Source organism: Lissotriton helveticus, chromosome 6 (genome assembly GCF_964261635.1).
Source record: "Lissotriton helveticus chromosome 6, aLisHel1.1, whole genome shotgun sequence".
NCBI lineage: Eukaryota > Metazoa > Chordata > Amphibia > Caudata > Salamandridae > Lissotriton > Lissotriton helveticus.
Window position 1 is genome coordinate 3,330,483 of NC_136067.1, and position 27,032 is coordinate 3,357,514.

At 48.6% G+C, this 27,032-nt stretch overlaps 1 protein-coding gene across 1 annotated transcript in view; it reads left to right on the top strand.

Annotated features, from left to right (window-relative positions):
• The first annotated feature begins 2,947 nt into the window (after nucleotides 1–2,947).
• Nucleotides 2,948–27,032, top strand: part of LOC144761537 (extracellular calcium-sensing receptor-like) — a 225,735-nt gene continuing 201,650 nt past the window's right edge. Inside the window, exon 1 of the mRNA XM_078646854.1 lies at nucleotides 2,948–3,001. Coding sequence (XP_078502980.1) covers nucleotides 2,994–3,001 — 8 coding nt within the window. The 5' untranslated portion in view covers nucleotides 2,948–2,993. The remainder of the gene's footprint in view (nucleotides 3,002–27,032) is intronic.

Below are 27,032 nucleotides of genomic sequence, written 5' to 3' on the forward strand. Positions count from 1 at the left end.
ATCCCCTGTAGGGACATGGACCACAGTAACAACTTGGGGTTCTCTCTTCTTATCTGCATTCCCCATTTGAGGCGTATGCTGTTGGTTGGAACTTGAAGTGAGACCCAAACAAGTATTGTCCTATCTTCTTCAGGGACCAAACCACAGCAAAGGCTTCCCTTTCAATGGCACTCTAATTCTGCTCTCTACGAAGGAGCCACCCGTTGAAAGCGACTGGTCGATCCTGACCCAAATCATTCAATTGTGACAACACTGCACCTGTCCCATGTTCAGAGGCATCTGTCTGGACAATAAACTCTTTGCTGAAGCCGCGGGCCTTCAAGACAGGTGCTGAGCACAGTGCTTTCTTGAGAGTGCAAAACGCCTTTTGACACTGCTCACTCCAGGTAACGTTTCTTGGCTGCTTTTTGGAGGTCAAGTCAGTGTGACTGTGGTACCATAACCCTTCACAAATCTCCTATAGTATCCAGTTGTCAGGCCTAAGAAGGCTCTGACCTGGATCTGGGTCTTAGGAGGCTCTCAAGCCAGGATGGTCTGGATCTTGGGCTGGAGAGGTTGTACATGGCCTTCACCAGCCTGGTGGCGCAGGTACACAACAGAGCCCTCCCTTGATAGTCAGGTCTGCCTGCTGCAAGGCCTTGAGGCACTTTCTTGAGTTGGTCCAGAGGCAGGGCCAGACTGGGAACCAAAACCGGCCGTGGCAAAGTGCTCGGTTGCCCCTCCCCCCCCCCAGGGTTTGGGGGCACCGCCGAGCTCTTTGCCAGGGCCGGTTTCGTCCGATTTTGTTACAGGGCCGATTTTGCAAAAACGGCCCTGTAACAAAATCGCCCCCCAGGGGCCCAAAACCGGCCCCCACCCGTGCGGCGCACCAGGGGATTGCCCAGTGCCCACTACGGCCAGTCTGGGCCTGACCAGAAGATCTTCCTTGGTGGAGCTAAAAACAAACTGCTATATCATCAAGATAAGCTACACTGAAACTCTCAAATCCTGACAGTACGTGATTCATCAACCTCTGGAAAGTGGTGGGGCATTCTTCAACCCAAAGGGCATTACTTTGAATTATAAGAGGCCCTCAGGAGAGAGCAGACCTCTCCTTGGCTCCTGGAGTGAGGGCAATCTGCCAAAAACCTGATGTCAGGTCAAAGGTGCTCAAATACTTAGCTTCCCCCAACTTATCAATGATCTCATCAGCTCTTGGAATGGGGTGGGCATCAGCCTTAGTGCCTGTATTGAGGCCCCTGTAGTCAACACAAAACCTCATCTCAGGTTCCCCCCCCCTTTGGGGTTGGGATTGAGCACCAGTACCACTGGGCTGGCCCATGGACTACTGGGGGGCTCAGTCACGCCAGCCCCAAATTCTTGGAAGCACCAACCTTGATGCTGGCCTTGACCTGGTCAAACAATCTACACATTTTGGCCTGTTGACGGCAAGCTGTCACCGGTGTCCACATCATGACTACACCATGTTGTGAGACCTGGGATCAGAGAAAACAGTCCGCCAAACTGCTTCAGCAAGTGATAGCAGTCCTTTTGTGTCAGATACCAATATTACTGAACAGAGAGTGACTAACCTGTGATAACCGGCCCAGCAGGAGCGAATCACGATGCTTGTCCATCCACACCCCCGATGCTCAACCAAGCGAGTTGAACAAAGCACTCATTCTGGCGTTACACCAAGAGGAATGGGACACAACATGAAAATAGCCAATTGCTGACTGTATGACAGCTTCCTTGTATCACCCCAGGCTCGTCTGTCATCTGCCTCTCAGTGCTCGAGTGTCTGAACAGCAAGAAGAACAAATATTTAGTTTAAAAAAAAAACCTTTACAGTTTTTGATTTACAGTTTCAATAATTTACATTGCATCTCTCAATCTAGACCCAAGATACCTGTCAAGATACCTGTTAATTCTCATGAAAATCCTTATAAACATTAGTTCTTTCTCTCCTTTCTCTTCTAGTTCTTTCCTCACTGGAATTAAACTTGTCTCTGGATTGGGCACACGCTTCGTGATTTCCTTAATGTTTCTCTCTGGTTAGCGCAGGTAGCACGATTCACTGAATAATAATTAAGTACCTTCAGCCACATGCATCAAGCGTTTTTGCATTCGCAAACGGTGCGAATCGCAAAATTCGGCCGTTTGCGAATGCAAAAACCTTTTTTGGGATGCATCATTTTTTTTTCATTTTTCGCAATTTAAGAAAACGCAATTTGTTTGCGATTTCTGAAATTGCGATAGCATTTAAGAAATCGCAAATTTTGCAATTTCTCAAATGCTGTGCATGAATTTTTTTAAATTTGCGAAATCGCAATTAGGAAGGGGAAAATTACCACGAAGTAAACCTTCGTGGTAATTTGCGAAAAGTTTAAAAAATGCACAAAAGTGCATTTTTGAAACTTATATTTTACACACACACATGCCCTTGGGACATGTGTGTGAGTAAAATGTACTTATGTGACATTTCAGGGGTGCAGGGGGGGTCCTTTGGATCCCCCCTGCACCCTTGAAATTGCATGCTCAGTTTGCGATTCCTTAATTGCGAATTCGCAAAATGAGAATGCCTTCCCATTGATTCCTATGGGCCTCTAGGCCCATAGGAATCAATGTAAAGCGATTCCTTATTTGCGATTCGCAATTAAGGAATCGCAAATAACGAAAATTAAGAAATCGCAAAAACTTTTGCGAATTCTTGATGCATAGGAATTTGCGAAACCTAAATTGCGATTCCTTAATTTTTGCAATTTAGGAATCGCAAATTCCTACAATGATGCATGTGGCTGTTAGTGAATAATTGCGTATTTTGCATTTTTGTCCACCATGTTCTTTTACTGATGCTCAATCGTGATTCCTTTGTCTCAAATTCCTGACTTGTATACAAGCATGAAGGAGGTAAACATTAAATGAACTTAGATTTCTCTTTTCCCTTTCATCTCTTGCAGATCGTTAAGAACTCTCTCCAGGAAGCGCAAGTTTCACCGTGGCAGACTTCCTGGATGCGCAGGTGAGGTGGATTGAAAGGAAAAACATGGACGATGTCTTCACTGGAACTCTGATTGCCTAGCAGAGGGTTTAGTCCAAGGGAATGGTACTCATACCCTCCTGAAATGAAAGATTGCTGCCACCATCACATGGCTGTTTCCACAACCTTTTAGATTGTTCTAGATAGATTACAATGTGCTTTCAAAGTCTATTTATAAGCTAAAGCGATTCCTTGACAACCTTGTTTCCTTTTACCGACAGTCTTAAATTATGTTTGCTCATTACAGATCTATTACATTTTAACAGTTATGTTATGTTATGTTAGGGTTTTTTTGTAAAGCGCACGTACGCCCGTGGGCTTCATGGCGCTGTTGAAGTAGGAACCTAACACAACAACTTACTGAAAATAAGCCTGTCTGAACAGCCAAGTTTTATAAGAACGTCTAAAAGTTAGAAAGTCTGGGCTGAGCCGAAGGGAAAGTGGTAGGGAGTTCCATAGGACAGCAGCTAAGTAATGGAAACAGCTGCCGCCCTGACGCTTACTCCTGTAAGAGGGAACAACCAGCAAGTCTTTATTGATGGATCTAAGATTGCGAGTGGGCTTGTATTTGGAGACCAACTGATTGATGAACTGAGGCCCTATGTTTTGTAGACTCTTGTATATGATACAGCCGGACTTAAACATGATTCTTTGAGATACAGGCAGCCAGTGTAACAGTTGTGTTTCTTCCCTACTTTCAAAGCTTTGGCAACCACTTTTTTTGCATCTCCACACAAGTACCTAAAAAGACCAGGACCCTGGGATGTTCTGTGAAACTCCTGGTTCTGTAAACTGAGTGCCATGACACTTTCTTTCTGGTTTGTCCGTGTGGGAGGAAGCTACTCCCACCACCGTTCCATCTTTTTGCATTAGTAGATAGGAGGTTGGGGACAGGATCACTTTCGGCCTCCATCTGTTTCCATCAACACTGTGATGTCTGCCCTTTCATGGAATGGCTTGAGCCTCTTTACTTGAATTTCCCTGTAAAGGGTTCCCTGGAGCACCTAAGTCCACCACATAGGTGACTTCCCCCTTTTTCTTTAAGATGGGGTAGGTCCCAGCCCATTTGTTCTGTTCGGCAGTGGGTGATACAGGCCCTAAGACTTACACCAATTGCCCTGGTATTCCATCATGGAGGACATTTGGTCGTACCAGTGTTTGACAAGCTCCTAGCTGGCCACCAAATTCCTATTTGCCTTCTTCAGCATTCAACCATTCTGAATTGAAAGCCAAGCATACAGTGCTATATGTCCTGCTTGGATTCTTCGAGGGGTCTCTCCCACCTTTCCTTAACCAAGGTGAGTGGACATCTCACACGGCGTTCAAAGAGTAGTTTAAAGGAATTGAAGCCAACTACTTTTTGAGGGACCTCCCTGTAGGCAATCAACAGGCAAGGGAGGAGAATGTCACATCCCTCCTGAGTTTCTTAGGCAAACCCTTGATCATGCCTTTTAAGGTGTTGTTGAATCTTCCAAATAAACCATTACCTTGGGGATGATATGGGGTGGTGAACTTGTAAGTCACAGCAAATTCTTCTCACATTACCTTCAGATAGGATGACATGAAATCCGTGCCCCTATCTGAGATTACCTTCATAGGAAACCCAACCCTGGTGAAGATTCCAAGGAGATCCCTAGCCACTGCTGGGACAGAGACAGTCCCTAGGGCCATTGCCTCAGGGTACCTAGTGGTATGGTCCACTAGGATAAAACTGTTCCCTGAAGCTGTGGATGGGTCTAGGGGACCAACTAACAATGTCTATCACCACCCTCTCGAAGGGTGTCCCTGCCACTCATAGTTCCATCAGGGTAGCCGTTGGCTTGTGTCCTGCCTTGCCACTGGCTTGGCAGGTCACCCAGGAGTGACAAAAGTAAAACTCCTTGACCTTCTCAGACATCTGGGGACAGTAGAAGTGGTTGTCTAGCCTTTCATAGGTCTTGATCTGTCCCATGTGCCCAGCCAAAAGTATATTGTGGGCCAAGTTAAGGAGAACCTCTTTGTACTATTGAGGGACCACCGGTTTTCTGGATGCCTTTGGTTTGGGGTGTTTTGGCTCATAGTACAGAAGTCCCTCTTCCCAGTATAGCTTATGGGTAACACCGGCATCCCCTTGTACCTGTTTGATAGCTAACTATCGCAGGTCTTTCAGAGTGAGATAGGTCCTTTGTCCATTGCTCAGCCGCCCCCCCCTAGAGAGACCCCCTGCTCCTTAAAGTTCTGCCACCTTTGGCCGGTTTCCAGGACTCAGTTCCTCTTCAGGCACCAGGCCTTCTCCCTGGCGGTTGGGTGCTTTCTGGGCCCGTGGGGCATTCAAGGCTGGGCTGCCAGCCTCCCTGCCCCTCCTCTTGGAATTAGCGATCTGGTCCACAGCTCCAGGATCCCTTGACTCTCTCTCAGGGCCTTCCGTTCTCTGGTAATAACCCACACCCATTCAGGGAGATCAAATATTGCTGTCCATGCAGAAGTGTTTAATTCATTGCACAGCAGACACCCCAGTGGGATGGCAGGGGTCCCAGCTACCTTCTTTGGGCCAGTAACCCCTCCCCACTGAGTCAACCACAGCCACATGGTATGACTTTGAATACCCTGGCACCGTAGTTTCATTCCACATCTTCCGATTCCGGGTTTTGACATTTTCTGCTTTTGCAGCAGGCAAGTGAACCTAGGTGCTGCCGTTGTGAAGCGGAAGTCATTGCCGAAGTTGTTGCAGTACTCCCTGTTGCTATCAAATCGTAGCCCCTCCTGCGGAGGCATCCTGTTGGGGTGAAGTGGTGATGGGGGGGGTCTGCATGAATCTGCTGCTGTTGAACAGTCATGCTCCCTGCCTCTTATTCTCAGTTCCCCTGTCCATGGAGGTGGCCCGGTGTGGCGGAGACTGGGTGCGGCTTGCGGTTGGGGGGTCGGCACCAGATCCAGCGCCTGCAGCAGAGGCAGATGGTGAGGAGAGGGGCTTGCCTGCCCCCATTCAACACCCAGAAGGCCTTCAACCTGCACTTTCCTCCCTTGTGGTGGCCCCGGGAGAGAAGGTGTGGGCCTGACTGAGGTCAAATAAAGCGGCCTGACAGTGGTCTGACAGCTAAGTATTGAACTTGAGGAGGAGAAGGGGAGAGCGGGTTTAAAAGTAAAGGCGCTGCCCTTATGCCCTCAGCTCTCTGCAAGACCTACCACATTCCTCTCCTAAATCTGGTGCCCTTACCACCCTCGGTACCTTCATCCGTGCTCGTATTTGTGCGGTCTAGTCTGAATTTTGATCACTCTGAGGCCAATATTGATCTCCCATGCCTCTTTAATGGATGCCTAGCCTGCCCAGATCAATTTCTGCCAATTTGAAAGGAAGAACTAGGAAAAGCAACATAGATCCTGAAGTGCAAATAAAAAGGCACTCCAACAGAAGTGGACCAGAAGTTACTCAGCCAAGAAGAGTCGCGGACAGATACCAATGTTGATATAATTTACAGAGTGGAACAGTGTTAGAAATGGAGGTCTCTAGTTGGCAGCGGCTGGAGCCTAGGTCCAAATAGGGATCCTTCTTCCTAAGTCACAGTAAGGGGGCTACACCCCTTGATAATCCCTGCTCAACCCTGTGGTAACGTAGCACGGGCAGACAGGCCTATCTCAGAGGCAGCGTGTGAAGCATTGACGACCATACACAATAACGCAGTGATGACACTACAAAGGGACACCACACAGGTAATGTACGCAAACGTCTTCTGAGCTATTGGAAGAGATTCCCTCATTTGAAGGATGAATAAAGCAGTTTATTTTTCCCCAGAAATCTTGCGCTGTCACTCTGTTTGGTGTCGGCATGTAATTTCGCCCAGAGCTCTTCCTCTGCGGATCTGTTAGCTTTCAAATTTTGTCTCCTCAGCAGCACCTTTTGCTTTCGTAGCAGTGGTAGTTATGTTTTGAAAGATGGGTTCTACAAGGTGTCTCAACGTATGATAAATTGAGTTTTCAATAAGCTTAATCATCTTTTCGTCAGTTTTTTACATGTGCATCATACTGCTGTGTCCTTAAGGGATAATTGGTCTGATCGAAGTGGCGTACGCTGCCATTGTTGTGGTAAAATTCTCCCATTTTCCAGTTTTGCTTGATCCAACCCGTGACTCAAAATGAAGTATTGCATTTTCCAGCAGGCTGCCGTCCACTGCTTGTGTGAACTTAATTCTTCGAAAGTTAATTGTAAGCTCTGATCCTTGAAGGGTCAGAGACTGATCGAACATAGGCATGTTTGTTCTAAGCATGATTTCTTGAGGGCGATGGTCGCTATCAGCTTTGTCACCCAGCTGAAATGAAGAGATTTGAGGAAATAGAGTTAGAGAGATAAAAGTGTAGTCTAGTATTGCGTCTACTAATGACGAGTAATGAGTGATTGCAGGAGGGTTGTTACCGGCAGATCTGCTGTTGATTGCTCAGAGGTTAAGGTGATAAGGTCCTCAAGTAGCCGCTTTCTGGTTTTGGTTGATTGGCCTGGTGGTGGCTTCTCTCGCGGTGGAATGTTCCAGATTAAATTTTGAAGGGACACTTCGTCATCTATTGAGGCACCCATTAGGTTGAGGTTTAGATCCCCGGTGAGAATAAGGTCTGTTGTTGCCCCTTCGCTTATGTATGCCTCCAGAAAATCGCACGATTCCTTTCCGTCCGTAGTTTTCCATTGTCGGTGGACATAAGCATTGATTATCATGATGTTGGTACCCCTTTTTCTGGTGTTGCCAATGGAGTCAGAAGGTTTATTGCCGTAGTTCCTGAAGACTCTGGACCGATTGCACGGGCTGTAGGTATACTTGTGTTGGATACATAAGTTTCAAGTCCACCCTGAAGGTGAACATATTTTGCCCCCTTGGGGGCTGGGGTGAAAAAACACAGATTTCCCGGAAGTAGCGGACGATCCATCAGCCAAGTTTCTTGTAGTGCTACGATGACAAATGACCTTAGGTAGGTGACAAGATCTGGGTTTGTCATTTTATTGGCTAGACTGTTTACATTCCATGAGCATATTCGTAAGAGTCCGTTTGCGCTGGTTGTTCGTGGTGTACTGGTGTGTTGTCAGTTTTTTGGATTGTGTATTGTCCTTGAGATCCGTCTCAGATCTGTTTACCAGGTTGGTGGCGTTACGGGATCCTGACGGCTGCTGCAATTTTCTTAAGGAATCTCTTTGTTTGTTCGACAGTGCCCCACTGCTCTTCGGAGCGCTGATATTTCAGTTCTTTAAAGAATTGCTTGTGCAGCAGTTGTGTTTTCTGGAATTAGCAGAGAAGTGTGGCTCACTGGTTAGAAGCAGCAGACCCTGAAGCAAAGGTCGGCCCGGGACCAGGGTTCAATTCCCGTCGCGGCAGGGTCTTTGGTCAATGTCCGCGGACTCGATAATTCTCGCCTCGGTGCCTACGCTAACCATGGGTCCCACTCTGCAACTCTGGGCAATAGCTTGCTTAATCTCCACAACGGCCCTATCAGCGCCGGGGATGCCTGGCTTCACCTTGGGGGGGTGCCCAGGAGGGACCATCTCACAGGGAAAGCCAGGACGGGTTCCCCAGCGGTATGCAGCGCCAGGACACTGCGTGATAGAGTAACAGTGCGCTTTACAAGTATATTAAAAAAAAAAAAAGATCAGGCTCTCCGGGCCCGGTGTACGGAGTGATGATTCTCCCCCAGGTTCTAAAGGTGCAGCTTTCTGAAAGTATTTTTTGTACAGTTCATGACAATCCCCATGTCGTCTTTGTATCTTCTCCTTCCAAGGAGTCCTTGCGTCGAATGAATTCTATTGAGACCAAGTCAGACGTCGTCACCTCTGTAAGAGTTGGTATAGGGGACAACAGGCGCAGTATGTTCCCTCGATTCAAGATGTCATGTCTACCTTTTGATCTATATTCAGGTGTGAACCAGAGGGTGTTGATTTCCCTGCCGTAGATCTCAGGTGGAGAGGTTTTGTGATTTTTGGGGGGCTGGGTGATGGTCTCGGTACCTAATGCTCCTGGTGAGGCTGAGTGCCTGGGGACCGCCGCCGTGCTTCCCTCACTATTTTGACTTTTTAGATTGTGTACAGTTCCATGCTGTTGTCCTATGTTTCCCTGACGGAGAATTTCCAAGCTGTCCTGATTATGCTTTTGGGGTACCTGAACTTCCGGCCTCCCTTGAAAGCTTGGTTGAGCGGTGGAGTCAGTTTGTATTTTACTTATGCTTTTATGATGGATTTTACTTGTCATTGTGCCATTTGGCTCCCTGGAGTCTGAGTGTTGGTCATTGTAATTTTTCAGGCTTACCATGGTTGCCTGAACGCCCTTATCGGCGCGGTAATCGGTGAGTGTTGTTGATGGGTTGCTGGTTTGCGAGTGTGTTGGATTTGATCCAATCAGTGAGCTGCTCGTTGTAGTTCCCGCTGACTCCTCCTCTTTGTTGCTTCGAAGGTTGGCAATGTTGTTGTTTGGATGAAAGAGTTTTGTATCTTCTTTCGCAGCCTTCATAAATGGCTGAGTGGTGTTTACACCTTGCGTTTCTATGGTCTAGATTTGATTTTGTCCCATTTCAACATCTGTGTTATGTTTATGACTCCCTTCCGATGTGGTTGGGCTTCTTGATTTGTCTCGTTTTGAGCTGATGTTGACCTGAAGAGGCGCAGGAAGCCTTCCTGATTTGAGCCCGGTTTTTGGTTTCAGCCTTTCCGTCTTGGTGCGCGTCTTTGCCTTGCATTCATTTTATTGTCCAGTTGGTCTTTTGGGAGAGAGCCAGCAGGTTGGCTTGGTGTTGTTTCAATTTTGCATCCCTCGTTTATTATAATGTTATGTTTTGATATTGTCTCGATGGAAAGAATCTCTTCTTTCAGGGTTGTGGTCTGGTGTGTTGCCGTGCATTCTTGGGTCGCAATAGTGGATTTGTCATCTGTCATCATTTGTCAAGTGACGTTATAGTTAGATATGGTAAAAATGTCAAAGGGGCCGATTCACAGAGCTAACTTAAGACAAAATCCTAAACTTACTACTTTTGGTATTCACAGAAGTTAGGATTTTGTCTTAAGTTTGTCTTAAGACAAACTTAAGACAGACTTAAGACAGACTTAAGACAGACTTAAGACAAAATCCTAACTTAAGTCTGTCTTAAGTCTGTCTTAAGTTTGTCTTAAGTCTGTCTTAAGTCTGTCTTAAGTCTGTCTTAAGTCTGTCTTAAGTTTGTCTTAATTCTGTCTTAAGTCTGTCTTAAGTTTGATCTTAAGTCTGTCTTAAGTTTGTCTTAAGTCTGTCTTAAGTTTGTCTTAAGACAAAATCCTAACTTCAGTGAATACCAAAAGCAGTAAGTTTAGGATTTTGTCTTAAGTTTGTCTTAAGACAAACTTAAGACAGACTTAAGACAAACTTAAGACAGACTTAAGATCAAACTTAAGACAGACTTAAGACAGAATTAAGACAAACTTAAGACAGACTTAAGACAGACTTAAGACAAACTTAAGACAGACTTAAGATCAAACTTAAGACAGACTTAAGACAGAATTAAGACAAACTTAAGACAGACTTAAGACAGATTTAAGACAAACTTAAGACAAAATCCTAACTTCTGTGAATACCAAAAGTAGTAAGTTTAGGATTTTGTCTTAAGTTAGTTCTGTGAATCGGGCCCAGTGTATTCGAGCGTTGGGATGCCCTTTTGAGTTATGTGCACAAGTTAGTCAGCATGGATGGAAGGGAAGCTAGTTGATCAACAACCAGGGCACATCCACAGCTTAAATTGTTAGTTTGTGTGTGGTCCTATATGTTTTGTAGAAAAGTGTTTAACGCACCTACCTTCATGTCAATGTCAACCACGAAACCTGCCAGGGTGTTCAGTAAGGTTAGCTGTGTGTCCATTTTATCAGATTGGTATTGGAGGGCCTCCACCAGGAGTTGCACTGTTTTTAACAAGCTTGTCAGGCACTTCCACGGTCAGGTTTTTGTGCCTCTCCTGGTGGTCCTCCTGATCCTGTGTCTGTGATTGGGTTGCCCGCCGCTTGGATCTCCCCAACTTCCTGGTTCCCCTTAGCTGTCGATTTTGCAGGAGAGTCGTTCTCATGCTGAGCTGGGGAGCCCCGAATATAGGTTGCCAGGAAACCCTCCCACTCTTCCGTGCCAAGGTATGAGAGTTGTTCTGGATCCTCGGGCTCAAATTCTCGTGTCTTCTCTAATTTGGTTAGTAATGATGGTGAAAATGGTGATGGTGTTTTATGTTCTATGTCCGAGCCGTTCGTTGGTGGTGCAGATTTGAGTTTCGTATCTTTAGCGACTTTATGCAGCGTACTGTCCGACTGCGAGCTTTCCAGCTTGCATATGGTTAGTACCTCTGTTCTAGTGCTGTTGCCTCCTTTGTTTTTACTTTAAAATGCGATTCCAGAGGTGGGTGTCTCTGATACACAATCTGCCAACCTTTCAGGGGAGGATGCCTCACTTTCGTCGGTCCGTGGTCTCGGTTTGCTGTTACGTCAGCCATCACCAGCTTGACCGGAATTTGAGGATTCTGGGGCCAGAGTGTAGTTTGGCACTGTGGGGTCTGTCCTGAGACTGCTGACGTGGATTTGTCAGCCCCAGTGTCTGGGCTTTCCCTATTGCTGCTGCTACCCTGTGAACGGGATAGTTGAAGCAGCTGGAGAGGTGTCTGGAGCTCCTGGACTTCTGTGGTGGGATGTATGTCATTTCAACGCATGCTATTACAACGCATGCCTTTACGACGCAAGTTTTACAACGCAAGTCGTTACAACGACTTGCGTTGGGGGGCGCTGGATAGTGAATAGTTTAATTTACTATTCCAACTCCAGTCCCCGTGGATAGTAGGGAAGGTGTTGGATAGTAAATTAAAACTATTCCCTATCATAGAGCGCCCCCCAGCGCAATTCGTTGTAAAAGTTGCATTGTAATGGTTGCGTCGTAAAGGCACCTCGTTGTAAAAGTTGCGTTGTAAACGCTGTTCCCCGCTGTGGTGCTTGAGAGGAGAGTATCGCCCGCATTTTTTTAAAAAGTGAAATTTTGTGTGGGTCTTTGGCTGAAGGAGAGTCGGACAATGTTTTAGGATTTTGTCTTTTCCCGTTCTCGGAGAGGCGCCGCTTGAGTCAGGACTGTCATGTCTATTTCATTTAAAGAGCAGTCTCGCTGTAGGTCTGGCCTGGATTTCGGCTGTGGTTTGTCCGCAGAACCTTCTGATGTCTGGGGCTTTTTTTTACGCTTGTTTAAGTTGCTCTTGAGAGTTGGACCTCCTCGTATGCGGCCTGATCTCATGGTGTGCTGTGGCGGTCTTATATAGTTGGAGTTTGGTATATCCTTAATTGGTCCTAGACAGCTATAACTGCTACTGCTTGCTTGGTTGATTAAACGCTTACTTGATGGGGCGATGAGCAGACAAGACACCTGTGAGGGGCTGTGAGGGATGATGAATGGCCAGTTGCGTCGCTATATGCTGTTGTATTGTTGTAGGCGGGGCAGCTGGAAGAGTTGGAGGTTGGAGAGCTGAGGCGGAGTAAGTCAGGCTCCTCGCCTCCCCCCTCACTGCTACTGCCTTTGTGGCAATGGAAGAAAAAGTCTCTTGCCGCACTACAGCTTTCACCCACTTTACCCCCCTCAACCCCTTGCTGCTTGACACCTAGCCTGTTGATTGGCGTTGGCCCCCCAGCCCCCCCACGGTAGGTGAGCGGGGCCTCCTGGCAGTGCTGCAGGCTGCACCCACACCTAGTTGGGCCACCCCCACAATATTGCCACGGGCGCGCACTTCGCGGCCACCAACTAATGGCGGCTGCACTCGCAAAGGAGTCTCGCTAAATCACCCATGCCGCAGACCCGCTCCAAAACTCTGAACCGCTGGCCCACCTCTTGCAACCGCAGAACACAGGGACACGGTGCGGGTTTATTAGATTGGTATTGAAGGGCCTCCACCAGGAGTTGCACTGTTTTTAACAAGCTTGTCAGGCACTTCCAAAAGATTTAGCGAGACTCCATGAGGTGGCGGCTGCTCTCCCATGTCCTAGTGCATCGCCCCTGTCCTCGCGTCCTTGTGCTGCCTCGCTGCCCTGCTCCACTCGACGATCCTCGCCACACCCACTAGGCTCCAAGCCGGAAACTGGAAAAACCAGCAAAGCGAACAGGGGGTGGTTAATGTCAATGATAATGCCATTTCTAACATGCTCGAATCACCCCGCGGGGTATATTGGCACGTGGTGGAGTGTAGACAGGTGATGGCATTGAAAAAGACCTCCGAGCTCCAACTGTCCGTCTCTGTGTCTTTGCTAAATCAGTTGATCCCAAGCTTTAAGAATAATATCAAATAAAAACGGTATCCAGACCTAGTCAAAATACAAAATGTTGTAGTGCCAGCGAACACATTTTGGGAACAGATTGTCACTTGTTCAAGGCTTATTTTCAGTTTTCATGATTCGTATCGCGAGACATCGTAAACAAATGCAATAGCTGCATTTTCCTGATGCATAGTTCAGCAACAATCAAAAATATTAGGGGCTGAATACGAGTTTGGCGGTCCGTGGTACTGTCAAACACGTGGTGGAGGTGCGGTGGTGGTCGGGGACCGCAGCGGCAGCAGTCTGACTGCCATATTACGAGTGCACCGGTCGGGCCTCCAGAGAACCGCCGTCTTGAGGCAGCAATTTGCTTGGCAGTGTTACTGCGGCCTTACCAAACATATTATGAGTTTCCCCACAGCCAGCCTTTTCAAGGTGGTGAGCCTGCCATGAAAATGATGGCGGTGGGAAACAGAAGGGGCCCCATTGCCCCTGGGCATGGGGATGCATGCAAGGGGGCACATGTTGTGCCCCCCTGTGCACATGCACCCCCTGTCCTGCACAACAAGGACTGCACAGTACATCCCGTACTGGAACGGCCTTTGACGCTCCCATTGCAGTGCCTTTCTTATAAGCACCACCATGGAACCACCTTGCCGCCGGCCCGCCAGACGACAAAAAAACGTAACTAAGCTGGCGGCGATCAGCTTTGACGGTGGCGTGGCGGCCCGCTCCCAGACTGTCAAAATCGTAATCAGGCCCATAGTAGTTTCAAGTTCTAATGATTCAGAACAGTTAGCCGATATGACTTTTTACATTATCATCAAGTAAACAAGCACTGGCAAAGCCAATAGGTCTGGCGCTGGCCTCCAGGCCTTTTGGCTATGGCTATTCTTATTTTGTTCTGTTATGTTTTTATGCAAAATTTTATTATTGTGAAAGCTGCCAGGCACTTACCATTCTTAACAAAAAAATGGCTAAAAGCAATAAGCAGGCATTACCATATTAATGCACAGAAGAAATCTCCTTTCTGTGTGGGTGCACTCAGGCACAGAGAAACCAATTTTAGCGCCCCTCCTCCTTCACGCCTTATATTGTTTTGCAGTTTTATATAGCTTGAACCTGCCCCAAAGGTATTGGAGCGCTTTACATAAGCACCAGTTGTAAGTAAGTACATTTAACCGTACGATTAATTAAAATCATTTCAGTAACATAGGTATTAGTTATCTCCCCCCTCCCCCATCACCCCAAGTCTCCAAGCAGCTTAGTCCCACAGGTCACATATCTTCTCGACTCATTGTTAATTTGCACTTACAAGAAAAACAGCATCTGGATGGTTTATATTCTATGTCATTAAAATACCTCGTTTTATATTTTCTTAACAAACCTGATTTAATAAAATAAGAAAGACTGGAAATAGATTCATTTATAGTTACTGATAGTGGTACTGCCCCCCTGCCTGGGTCAGGAGCCTGCTTCCTAGGCGCTTAGGGGCAGATTTATGAGGCCCTTGCGCCACGTTTACGCCGCTGTTGCGTCACGCAAGGCGGCGTAAACGTGGCGCATCCCTGCGAACGATTTACAACGTGACGCATCTAGGCAGATGCGTCACGTTGTAAAGCCCTGCGCCGCTTGTGGGCGTTCCGGCGCAGGGTGGGCGTTCCGGGGCAGGTGCGCCTCGCAAAAGTGGCTGAGTGAAATCTATAAGATTTCACTCAGTCACTTTCAGGCCAATGCTGCGTCAAAAGCCTAATACCGGTCGGTAACGGCCGAAATTCGGTAATTAATCTAATTAAATGTGTAAACTTCGCCACTCTTGCGAGGCTGCAGACCTTGGTTTCCTCAAAGCACAAATCCAAGGCCTCCTTGCAAGTCCTCGCACCCTTGGCCCTGAAGATGATGTGGAGCGAGCAGGGGCAAACTTCGGCCAATTTGGGACAACAGCACAACAAGTGCAACCAAAATTGCTTGTGGGATGAGCATAACATAATTTACAACTGAAAAATCTCCATCTACATTCCACATTAAACACCTGCTTCTTGCGCCCAGCGGCAGAAGCAAAACTTGACCCATTCATGAGTCTTTTCATAGCCTCCTGACTAGAAACATGACATTCCTAAATCAGGAAATGGAGGAAGTCTAGCAAGATGAGAGAGTAATTCGAATCGGCCTCGATATAATTCAGTATATAGGATAGAGGGGCATATTATCAAGGGGGTTTATCTCCGCTTTTTTGGCTTTAAAAGCCAAGAAAGCGGAGATAAAATTATCTCCCTATTACCTAGCTGTCGCTAACACCAGTTACCGACAGCTACTAGGAGATAGCGACCATCTTGGGCCCCGCTTTGCATGTCAGAGATATTTATCACTAATGACATGCAAAGTGGGCGTGCCAAGATGTTAGCGACTGGAAACAGTCGCTAACACCGCTATCTCCTATTACCAACTTTTGGAGATATTCGCGCTAAGCGCGAATATCTCCAAAAGCTAACACCTGCCCTGAGCAGTTCTTAGCCATGTTATCCAATGGGAGGTGGATAACATAGCTAAGAGCATTAGCTCGGTAATGCAGGAATATCGCTGACTTTTCAGCGATATTCATGCATTGCGGCCGTTTTTTATCGCATTTGCGATAAACCTTGATAATAGCAAGGTTTATCTGCGATAATTTCTGACGATGCTTAGCGTTAAAAAATTTGTTGCTAAGCATCGTTAGTGATAAATATCGCTTAATGTTGGTAATATGCCCCAGAGTACCCCCGGGGTACATTACGAGGATACTCCGTGCCACCAATGAGTTCTGTGGCATGTGGAGGAATGAGGGTGAAGACTTGGGGGCATATTAGCAAGGGTGTGCGATAAATATCGCAAATCGCGCTTAGCGCATATTTTTTTATTGCTGTCTATCGCTGGATCTTATCGTGGAGATAGCACGTTTTTACCAACGTTGTACTCCAATGTGATATAAGATCCAGCGATAGCGGCGAAATCCACCAAAAACGCAAGTAAAACAGCGATAAAACTTTTATCGCTAACGTAAACCTTGCTAATAGGAAGGGGTGGATTCAGCCTTAGTATCCCTCCCATTGAAAATAATGGCTAAGTCAGGATTTTGGCAGGTGTAAAAATTCCTGCGATAACGCCGGTTAGGGCAACTTTTTACATCGTTAACCGGGCCCTGGGCCTCAAGCTGATAGGCGTTAGATCTGTTAGTGGCTGTTTACCAGATCTGTTGGTCGGGAACGCTTACTTTGCATGTCATTAGCGATAAATATCACTGACATGCAAAGCGGCCCCCAAACCGGTGGCTATCGCCTAAACGCTGTCGCTAACAGCTGTTAGCGACAGCTTGCTGATAGGGCGATAATAATATCGCCAATTTAGCGGCAAAAAGTGCTGCTAAAGCGGCGATATGGCCCTTGCTAATATGCCCTCGAGCTCCTCTGAAAGTTGACGTCAACCACAGGTGACGTGCGATGGGCAGCGCTGCTGTATTCGCCAGTTTGAAACCAGGGGGTGTCGGCGTTCAGGGCCCTAGAAAACGGAATCAGCTCAAAGTGGTTTCCACAACCTGTGGAAACTGTGTGGTGTGGATTCTCTCCCACCCCAGACACACTGAGACCAGTCACTGTCAGTGAGTCTGCATTTTGAGGTTGCCTGTGTGGGGGGGGGGGCGCTAAAACATTGAGGGGCATATTATCAACAACTAGTGATATTTATCGCTAATTGGGCGTGGCAAATTTTTTTATCACCAAGCATCGCCGGATTTTATCGCAGAGATAACGTGCTATTAGCAACGTTTATCTCAAATGCGATGACATTTCCGGCGTTAGCGGCGAAATGCGCGAATATCGCTGGTAATCCAACGATATTCACGCATTATCGCCAATGGGGACTTAGCCTGAATATCCACCTCCCATTGTATATAATAATAATAGCGACAGCTTGCTAATAGGGTGATAGAATTATCGCCGCTTAGCGGCCAAAAAAGGCCGCTAAAGCGGTGATAATCTCTTATCGCCCGCCTTGATAATATGCCCCTGAGTCCGTCTTTAAATGCGTTTTATTTGAACATGCCGACTTGAAGGGCTGGGGGCAACTTTACATGCAGATATTTTGCATATCAGATGGTATATTGGTTTGTATAACGCACTCCCTACCCGAGGGGGTTTCCAGGCGCCTTGTGAATACTTCTAGACGTTTTAGACCTGTACGACTTGTGCAGGTTTTCATGCGCCGTCCTGCAGCTCAGGAGAATTCAGAAAGGTGGGAAATGTACCCCCAAATGGAAGTAAACTTCCAGGAGGTTTGGATATATTTATTGTTCTACTGTTTGTTTTCATTTGTTTTTTGGCTTTTGCGTTATTGTGCTATATTTTCTATTTCTATTGTGTTGTTTGTGTGTTTTATTGTGGTTGTCTTCTAATTTGACTGTTGTGCTGGTGTGCACAGTGTTGTTTCTGTCTTTAGGTCTCGCCTACCACCAGCCTTTTGCTGCATGTCACCTATTGTAAACCATGCCGCAGTAGCTTGTCTGACTCTTATCACACTTTCATTTGCCAATGCTGTTCAGCATTAACAGTAGCCATATTCATATTTTGCTGTTACGGAACAACATCACATAAAAGCATTGCCAAAGTCAAGACGTCTGCTTGCATTAACAAAGTCAAAAGGTGAGACTTGTTGGCTTTGCCAGTGCTTGTTCTGTAAGTGAGTGTGCACCAGTTCTTGCCAATGTAAATGTGCCACTGAATCAACTCACTAAAGTGTCACCACGTGCCAGGCCGTGGCCCCGGGGGACCCGCCTGTGAACCCCTTCAATTGCAGCACGGGCCTTCTCATATTACGCACACACATGACGTCACTTCCGGGCTCACATGCATTGAGCTGTTGGGGTGCTGCACATTTACACCTGCGGGGCAACACTCTCTGGTACAGGGCAGGGGCTCTCAGCGGGTGGAAGTGGGGTGCAAGGCAGGGGCTCTCATTAGAGGTTGGAAGTGGCGTACAGGACATAGTGCCAATATCGGCAACACTCCTCAGTTCTCATACAGCAACATACATAAATAAACCACAAGACACCTTGTTAGTGGAGAAAATTGCTGCAGGTTTATTTGCATAACAACTATGCCAACATGGTGGGTTATCTTACGGGCGATACAAGGGCAGGCCCGCCCCTATGCTGCCGGATGAGCCCAATTGCACCGTGGCTGTCGCCAATCGTTGGTTACCAATTTTGGGAGGGGCCACCCCTCCTAACAGTGGACTGCCAGTCCATGCACTGCCAGTCCATGCACTTACTCATGCCCCCCAAAAGGGGGGAGCGTTCCAGGCAGCCCCCGGTTGCTCAGGCCCACAACTGCCCGTGGGACTAACGGGGCGCCATCGTTCTTCCAGGGGACGCTAAGACATCCCTGGGTATCCTTGGCTTAGCACCCTTGTTGTGCTGCTACATGTAGTAGCCTTCTGTACCTTTCAGACCCTGGATCACCCTGTAACTTCTCCACAGCTCTGGGGGTGGCCACCGTCACAACCAGGGCCCCCCACCGAGGTAGGCATCTTTACCTACATCCTGCTGATCCCTGGGCCTCTCCCAGGTCCAGCCAAAACAAGTCCAAGCCCATACCGGACCGGAGGCCAGCATGCCGCTTCTGGACAGGTGCCCCCATCCTTTCTAAACTCCCCGTGGACTTTAGACTGATAACCAAAACCCCTCTGTTCAGGGATGGATGCACAAATTACACCAGGGGGATTAAATTCTGGCAGCAGGACCCTCCTACCCTGGAAAGTCAAAATATTGCCTCCCAGCTGTCAGACCCCAGTGGTGAGAAGGGAGACACCCCCGCACCCCCGCCTGGTCCGCTGCTTCTACAGAAGCTGTTCCAGAGCCTGCACAATTACACCACCCCTCCCGGGGTGGCTTACGGCCGGCTGTCCCCTTAACTGCCTTGGGATTCCCATCACCGCACCTGTTAGCCTGTCCTGCTGAGTGTGCAACTGGGAAGGGGACCCAGTATCCGTGGTACCCGCCTCGCCCAGCCCTTCATGTATATTCGCCCAGGATGACTTAAGACCAATAGATTGGTGTTGGTTCGATGTTAACATTGTCTGGCTGAAGAGCAATACCGTTGACAAGCCACTCCTGACAAGAAGTGGCAATACGGGTGGAAGTAAGAGTTAACAAGCCCGCCTTACTTCCTCTTGATTGTATGACGATACAACGCATACTTTTATAACGCATGCCTTTACAATGCATTTTTCACATCGCAACATCCCTTACAACACATTCCAATACATTGCATGACACGGCATCGCATTTTAAGAAACTACCTTTACAAAGCATACCATTACATTGCATTTATGGTAAGTGTTGGATAGTGTAGGGGTACAAATTACTATTCTAACTCCACGGGGTGCAACAGTAGGGTAAGTGTTGGATAGTGTAAGGGTACTATGCGTTGTAATGGTATGCATTGAAATGGTATGCGTTGTAATGACTGCGTTGTAATGACATGCGTTGTAATGGTATGCGTTGTAATGACTGCGTTGTAATGACATGCGTTGTAATGGTATGTGTTGTAGTGTCATGCAATATAATGGTTGCGTTGTTATGGCATGCGATGTAAGGGATGTTGTGATGTAATGACTGTGTTGTAATGGTAGTGCGATGTAAGAGTTGCGTTGTAAAGGTTGTTTCCCTTCCTCTTTCACCCAGTTATCTGTATATAGCACTTGTCAAAGTATGTCCATCGCATTCGGTCAGTCACCACCCTAGGTGACACCTTGCCCTCCCAAACGTCTGCTAGTATACCAGGGAGCCAACAGGACAGTGTGAACCAGAGGGGAACCAAGTTTAAATATCTGCCCTTTCTTGAATAATAGGAACGCCAAGTGTTCTTTAATACTATGTAGCCAATTTGTGTTTAACCCAGGGCACACTCGTTGGAGGACAACTTCCACAACCTGCATGACTCCCAGCCAAGGCCATAGGGCGGGAGAATATGCACACGATATTGTTACTCAACTCAATGGTACTCGTTTCATTGACCTCAGAGGATGAACTGCTTAGTGGACCTACCCGGATCTGAACCTGTGACCAGCGCTCAAACCCAAGCCCCTTTCAGCTCCACCTGCCTGTGAACTTGTATCCCAGGACAGACTTCAGGCATTATAACCCATACTTGGGCCTGCCTGAGCTAGAGACACACATCTAAACGGCCTGCCAACCGGCTAACCACCAACCTTGAAGTCCGAATGTTCGCTGACAACTGCCAACGAAAATTCGCTTAACTGAAGCAGCTGGTAACATGACAACGATATAATCAATTTAACCTTCTATGACTGCAAAATGTGCTCTGGTAGTTTTCCGTATTAGTGCTTCAGCCCCTCCATATCAGCACTAACCAGGCAACCCGCACCCTCTTGGTACTGGTACACTCCCGCCCCAGCTGACAGAAAGTGCCTATTCGTGTGTAGCCCATAACCTTACGTATAACACCAATGGTATACCCAGGGTACGTTGAAACTCAGCTAGCTCTACTGCTGAGTGCGTGTTGCACCATCACTGGTACGTCTTTGCCTATTCTATGTCTGGCTGCAAAGTTTGACGACATTGCCCGCCCCAACCCGGGCGACATAGAAGGAAGCTTTACTGCTACCCCTGTGAGCCGCTGCTGGTGCTAATGATTGTACCAATAGCCTGTTGAAACTCGATGTAATTCCCTTACTACTGTTGTGCCAGAACCCAAACCATTGGCTCTCCATGGTTCAATACCTTCCTGCTAATAATGCTTTCCTTGAAGAATGTTGACACTTCTTATGTTCTGCGATGGAGGGACTGCAAGATCGAATGAGTTTCTTGTAAGGTACACCTAGTTCGACACCCACAAAATTACCACTTTATCGCCGTGTTGCATGAGTAAGGGCAACCTGTCAAAGTATCCAAACGCAACCAAGAATTCGAACCTTACCCTGAAAGTAACCATCACTGGTGCCCCCTGCTTGCTGTCCTTGCAAGGGCGTGGGCCTTCAGGACTACTTAGCATGCACCATTCTACCAGTGCCTAAAAGACCTTTGTCGTGCTGCAGTCGCCTACAGCAAGCAGGACTATGGACTCCAAGAGTCACATCAGGAGTCACAGCCACTACGCCGGGAACGGACGTGCTCACCCCGACCTACTTATGCTCAGACCGCTTGCTTAACTGCACTCCAAAACCCACTAATGACCTGCCGCACTAAAAGGCCACAAAGAGGAGGGGCCTACAAAACAGATGCCCCCCCACCACTGCACGCTCGGCCATTATGCGGTCGTGCTCGTTCACTGCCCTATGCGACACAATGCACATAGAACACAGTGGGAGCCCAGGCACCTGCTGGGGATGCGACTCACCCACGCAGTTACACAGCGGATTCTCCCTAATACAAAGTGTCTAGGCAGTTCAACTATACTGCTCCCCATACGAGCTGGGGCCAGCCCGTGCCGACGGGCGTCCTACAGACCCAACGGGCCCCGGCGCAACCAGGACGCGATCCCTGAACCTCTGTTACTCTTTGTGCCACCCCCAGCTCGCAACCTGAAAACAGTTACCATCGCGGCCCTCAGTCACGGAAACGGCCTGTATTGGGTGACTGGGCTTGCCCAAGCCGGTTGTACGATGTTACAACGCGATAAAAATAATCGCGGTACATCACAACGCATGTTTTACAACGCAAGTCGTTACTACGACTTGCGCTGTAGGGCGCTGGACTTAGGAATAGTTAGATTTAGTATTCCAACTCCAGCCTACGTACAGTAGGGAAGGTGTTGGAATAGTAAATCTACTATTCCTTAGTCTAGAGCGCCCTCCAGCGCAAGTCGTGGTAACAACTTGCGTTGTAAAAGCCGCGTCGTAATGGCACCGCGGTGTTTTGACCGCGGTGTAAAGGTTGTATACCCCCAAGCCACTGTAACGCATGGGCACCCATACGACCAGTCATCCCCGTTCAAACACGGGTCAAAACAACTGCCTGCCTAAAAACCACATGCCCAGTTTACCTAGTTCTTAAAGGGACAACCGGCCCCAGGAACTTCAGATCACCACGACACCCGCGGCCCGTGGCAAGACTTGAGCAGGGGCCACCCATGCCTATGACAGCAGAACAGAGGCGCCTCCGACGCTGCCGAGCCCACCGGCACCTAGTGCCTCGAGGGCAGGCTCGCAGGTCACACCAAACCATGCAGCATCTGGGCACGTGGCCGACCTCTCCTCCAAAGTTGGCACACAAGGCCCCCCCCCAAGAAAAACCTGCATCCCACCATTCCCGAGCCGTGCAACCTGTGGACATCCCGGGGTGCATGGCAGGAGCAATGTGCACCAGAAACCTGGAACCCTACGCTCCTTTTCGATTTTGAAACCAGATGAGAAACCAGATCAGGAGGCTGCAAGTTGGGCATACTCTGCGGGTAAGGAGCAACGCGGGGGCGAAAACTAAAGTCCCGCTGCCACCCAAGGGATTAGCAAGCCGGGGATGAGGCCCACCCCCTCCACCCCCCGGGCCTGTGATTAGTTGCAGTCCCAGGTGAGGGGGAGCCTCGCGGCGCCTGCAGCTCTCTCTCCAGCACGACATGGGGCTACACTGGCTAAGACCTGACAGGGCAATCCTGTGGCAGTACTAGTGGAGAGGGGGGTGGGATCCTTGCCCTCCCCAACCCACGCAATATTCGGCTCGAGCAGGCCCGAGGGGATCCTGGTTGATCTGCCCATGAGCCTGGCAGGGGCCACTGCTCCATATGCCCCGGGAGCTGACTTACCCATCCCCCAGACGGACTGCAGCCAAGGCGATGGACGGGCCCAGCAGCCCTGCCTAAGGGGAAGGGGGTGGGGGGGACTCACCGCAGTCAGCTCCTGAGATCCCGGGGGCAGCATAAAAACAGCGAGTGGGCAGCAGACAAGAGGCTGCACCGTAGGCGGGGGAGGGTATTTGTATCCTTGTCCTCCCCCACCACGGCCGGAAGTGTCACAGCCGACTGACCCCCTGGTCCCTAGACCGGGGGGCTCTAGTGTGCTGGCTAGCATGCCTTCCTGTGGCACTAAAGTGGCCACCCTGTTGGAGGCTCCCCTATGTGGCCCCCCGGGCAGCCTCTGCAGGGGCTCTCAGAGGCTGGGTGTGGGGTACAGACGTGAGTCCTGTGCTCTCCACGCCACTGGAGTCAAGCTATCCGGCTGAAGACGGCTGATAGCCAGAAACCGGTCCTGGGAAGCTTGATTCCGGTCCAGGGAGGGCGTGGCTTGGCAGTTCGGGCTGGACTGTTCCCATGAGGCACAGGGTCAGACTGATTTGCATATAGCCATGTCTGAACTGGGGTGGTGTGGAGTGCAAAAAAACGATGGATTTAGGCCCAGATCTCTGTACTGGGGTGAATGTATGACATTGTTCCGCATTCTGTCCATCAACTGTTGTTTTTGGGTGTGGGGTACAGGGCAGGTGTAGTGAGGCATTGGAGTAATAACGAGGCACACACCGGGCTAGAGTAGGAGTATTTATTATCTAAATGGGAGCACCGGGAACAGCACCAGCTAGTCTCGCGGCTGGCTACAGTGCGCTCTCAAAATGGCCCCTCGCGCTCCCAGTGTTCCCAGTCATCACGTGACTGGAACTCTAGAGCGCTACTCTACATATCTCCCCCCTTTAGCAATGCTGCAATACAAACTATAACAACCAAGTAATGTGGCTCAAGATAGTTCATGTCGATAGGTGGTTATATTAATGTCACTCCCGATACCTTTTTGGCAATACCACGGCTCTGCCTGTGCGGGTGTTTCTCAACGGGGTGCATGTTCTCATGTCTCTGCTGTCACTGGGTGGGGCCTCGTTTGGTGTCTCCACTTCGTGACACCCAGTGTCCACCCCGCACGCTCCTTGATTCTACTGCTGTTCGTGTCGACCTGTGTCTTCTGGACTCTTTTGTGTTCTGGTGGTGTTCGTCTCTTCTGCGTTGGTGTCCCTTGTGCTACTGCGAGGTGCTTCTGTGTCCGCTGTATATTCTTCCTCCTCCAAGTTCCAGTTGTCATCTTTTACCTGTTGCGTTGCTCCCATCGTGGCCCACTTCAACACTTTGTTGCACTTGGACATTCTGTCTTGGGACCATATCTTTCCGTCGCTTAATAAGGCAGATCTGGTGTACACTTCTCATACTTGCAGGGGCGTACTAAACTTGCTGTCTCCCTTTCTCCTCAACTGAGCAAGCTTCACTCTGACCCATTCCCCTCTTTCCAGCGATGTTTCTTTGACCTTGTGCCGCTTGTTGTAGTGGTCCGTGGAGATCTGTTGTGCTTTTTCTAAGTTGCTACGCACCACCGCCGGTGACCATTTGCTCTGTACTGTGCATTGTTTCCACGCCACATTGTCTCAGGTGAATGGGTCACAGCCTCTCAAAATTTTGAATGGGCTATATTCTGTTTTGGTGGGAGTGATGTGATGAGCCCATACTGTACATCGGAGTTCTGCCTCCCAATTCTTTCCTGCATTGATAGCTGCTTGTACTGACCCCATGACGACCCTATTGAATCTTTCAGCTAGGCTGTTCCCGGCCAGGTGATATACCGGGGTGCGTTTTGGCTGTATGCCGTTCCGTTCCTTGAAAGCATTCCACTTGTCGGCGTGAATTGGGGTCCATTGTCGCATGTTAAGACTCTTGGAATACCTTTTCTCAGAAATGTGGAAGTGAGGAAGGCAAGTACGGTGTCGGTGCTCACTGTTTCACATATCTCGATTTGCGGCCACTTGGAATACCAGTCTATGAGCACGATGACATATTTGGGTACTCTCTGCATGTCTAATATTGGGCCCAGGATGTCTACTGCGAATTCGTCCCATGGATTGACTGGATTGGTGAACTTCCCTAATGGTGGTCGCAGTGTGGCCTGCGTCTTGTCTGCATTGCTGCACTGTGCACATTCTCTGACATCCCCTTGGTTGTCCAGTGCAGGCCACCAGTATGCTTGTTTGACTCTCTGCTTAATTTTCAATATGCCTAGATGTCCTTCATGCAGTATCGTGAGTAATCGCTTTACCAGTTGACCCGGAGGGACTACTTTGTCTCCCCGCAGCAGGAATACCTCTTTGTCCCCTACGGACAGCTCTTTCCGGACTTCATAGAATTTCCGTTCTGCATCCAACTTCTTCTTTTGCGGCCACCCTGTGACTGTGAACCGTTTAACTGCTGTGAGGCTTGCGTCATTGTCATATGCCGTCTCCCACTCTTGTGCACTTATGACTGTCTCTTGGTCCTCCGCGAATGCTATGGTGTAGTCATCTTCCTCCGTGGGCTTGGATGCCTCCTCCATCGCTGCCTCCCTGATGAGGTAGTCGGCGACTTTGTTCTTGGCGCCCAGGATGTATTCGACATCATACACATAGTCCAGTAGCTTCAGCGTCATTTTAGCTATGCGAGGTGTGGCATTTGCGTGTCCACTGGATGTGAGCACCTTAACCAGCGGCTTGTGGTCTGTTCTGAGCAGGAATCGAGCACCCCAAAGGAATTGGCGAAATCTCTCCATTGCCCAGATTGCTGCTAGCATCTCTTTCTCCACCACACTGAACTTTGCTTCATTTGGGGCCAGGGATCGCGACGCAAAGCTTACTGTTGTCATTTCACCCTCTTCGGATCTCTGCATTAGGACTGCTCCCAGCCCTCTGTCACTCTCATCTGTGGTGAGGATAGACGACGCACTCTGGTCGAATCCATGTAGAGGTACCGCATCGCAGATGTCTTCTTTGATTTGTTGAAATTCTTCTTGGGCAGCCTCCGACCACGCGAATGCGGTCTCTTTCAGTAGTTGACGCAAATTGTGCGTTTTGGTGGCGAACTGGGGGACGAACTTGCTGTAGAATTCAGCCATTCCTAGGAAAGAACGGACGTCGTCCTTGTTTCTGGGTGTGGGTGCACCCTTTATTGCCCTCGCATTCGCCTGTTTCGGTGCAATGCCCTTGTCGCATATATCGTGGCCCAGGTATGTAACCGAGATTACTCCAAACTTTCACTTGTCCCATTCTGCAGTGAGGCCATTGTGCGTCAGGATGCGCAGCACTGCTGTTAGCTTGGCGGCATGGTCTGCTTTGGTTCTCCCCATGATCAGGATGTCCTGAAAATACTGCACCCCTTCTGTGTCACTGAAAAGTTTGTGCATCAACTTCTGGAACACTGCTGCGGCCAACGCCAATCCGCCGGAACTGGTAGCACCCGAATGGTGTGATACACGAGGTTAGCTTCTTGCACGTGGGGTGTGGCGCTATCTAGTGGTATGCGAAAGTTAGGTCGATGGTGGAGAACCATTTAATGCCCTTCGTCTGGGCCATCTCGTTGATCCTTCTCTATTATAATGTTTTTGTTGAGCTCCCTCAAGTCTATGCATAGGCGCATGTTAGAATTGGGGGTCTCTGGTTGGCACAGGTAAGGACTTGTGACAAGCAAGGACTCTCTCCTCTAGTCAGGGCAAGGGACTTACTCTTTAAAATAACCCCTGCTCACCATCTAGGTTGAGTGGCGTGAGCAGACAAGGCTAAACTTCAGAGCGTTATGGGTTAAGCATTTGTAAGTGCATACAGTAATTCAATGATAACACCACAAAAGGGATACCACACGAGGTTTTGTATCAAAAATAATTACTTTATATAAGGCTTAGCACAAGAACCAATTACGTTTTAAAATTAGGCCACAATACTATTAGAAAGGCAAAAATTTACTTCACAAATGCGTGTCTTAATGGTCTCTGCATGTCGTGCTGACT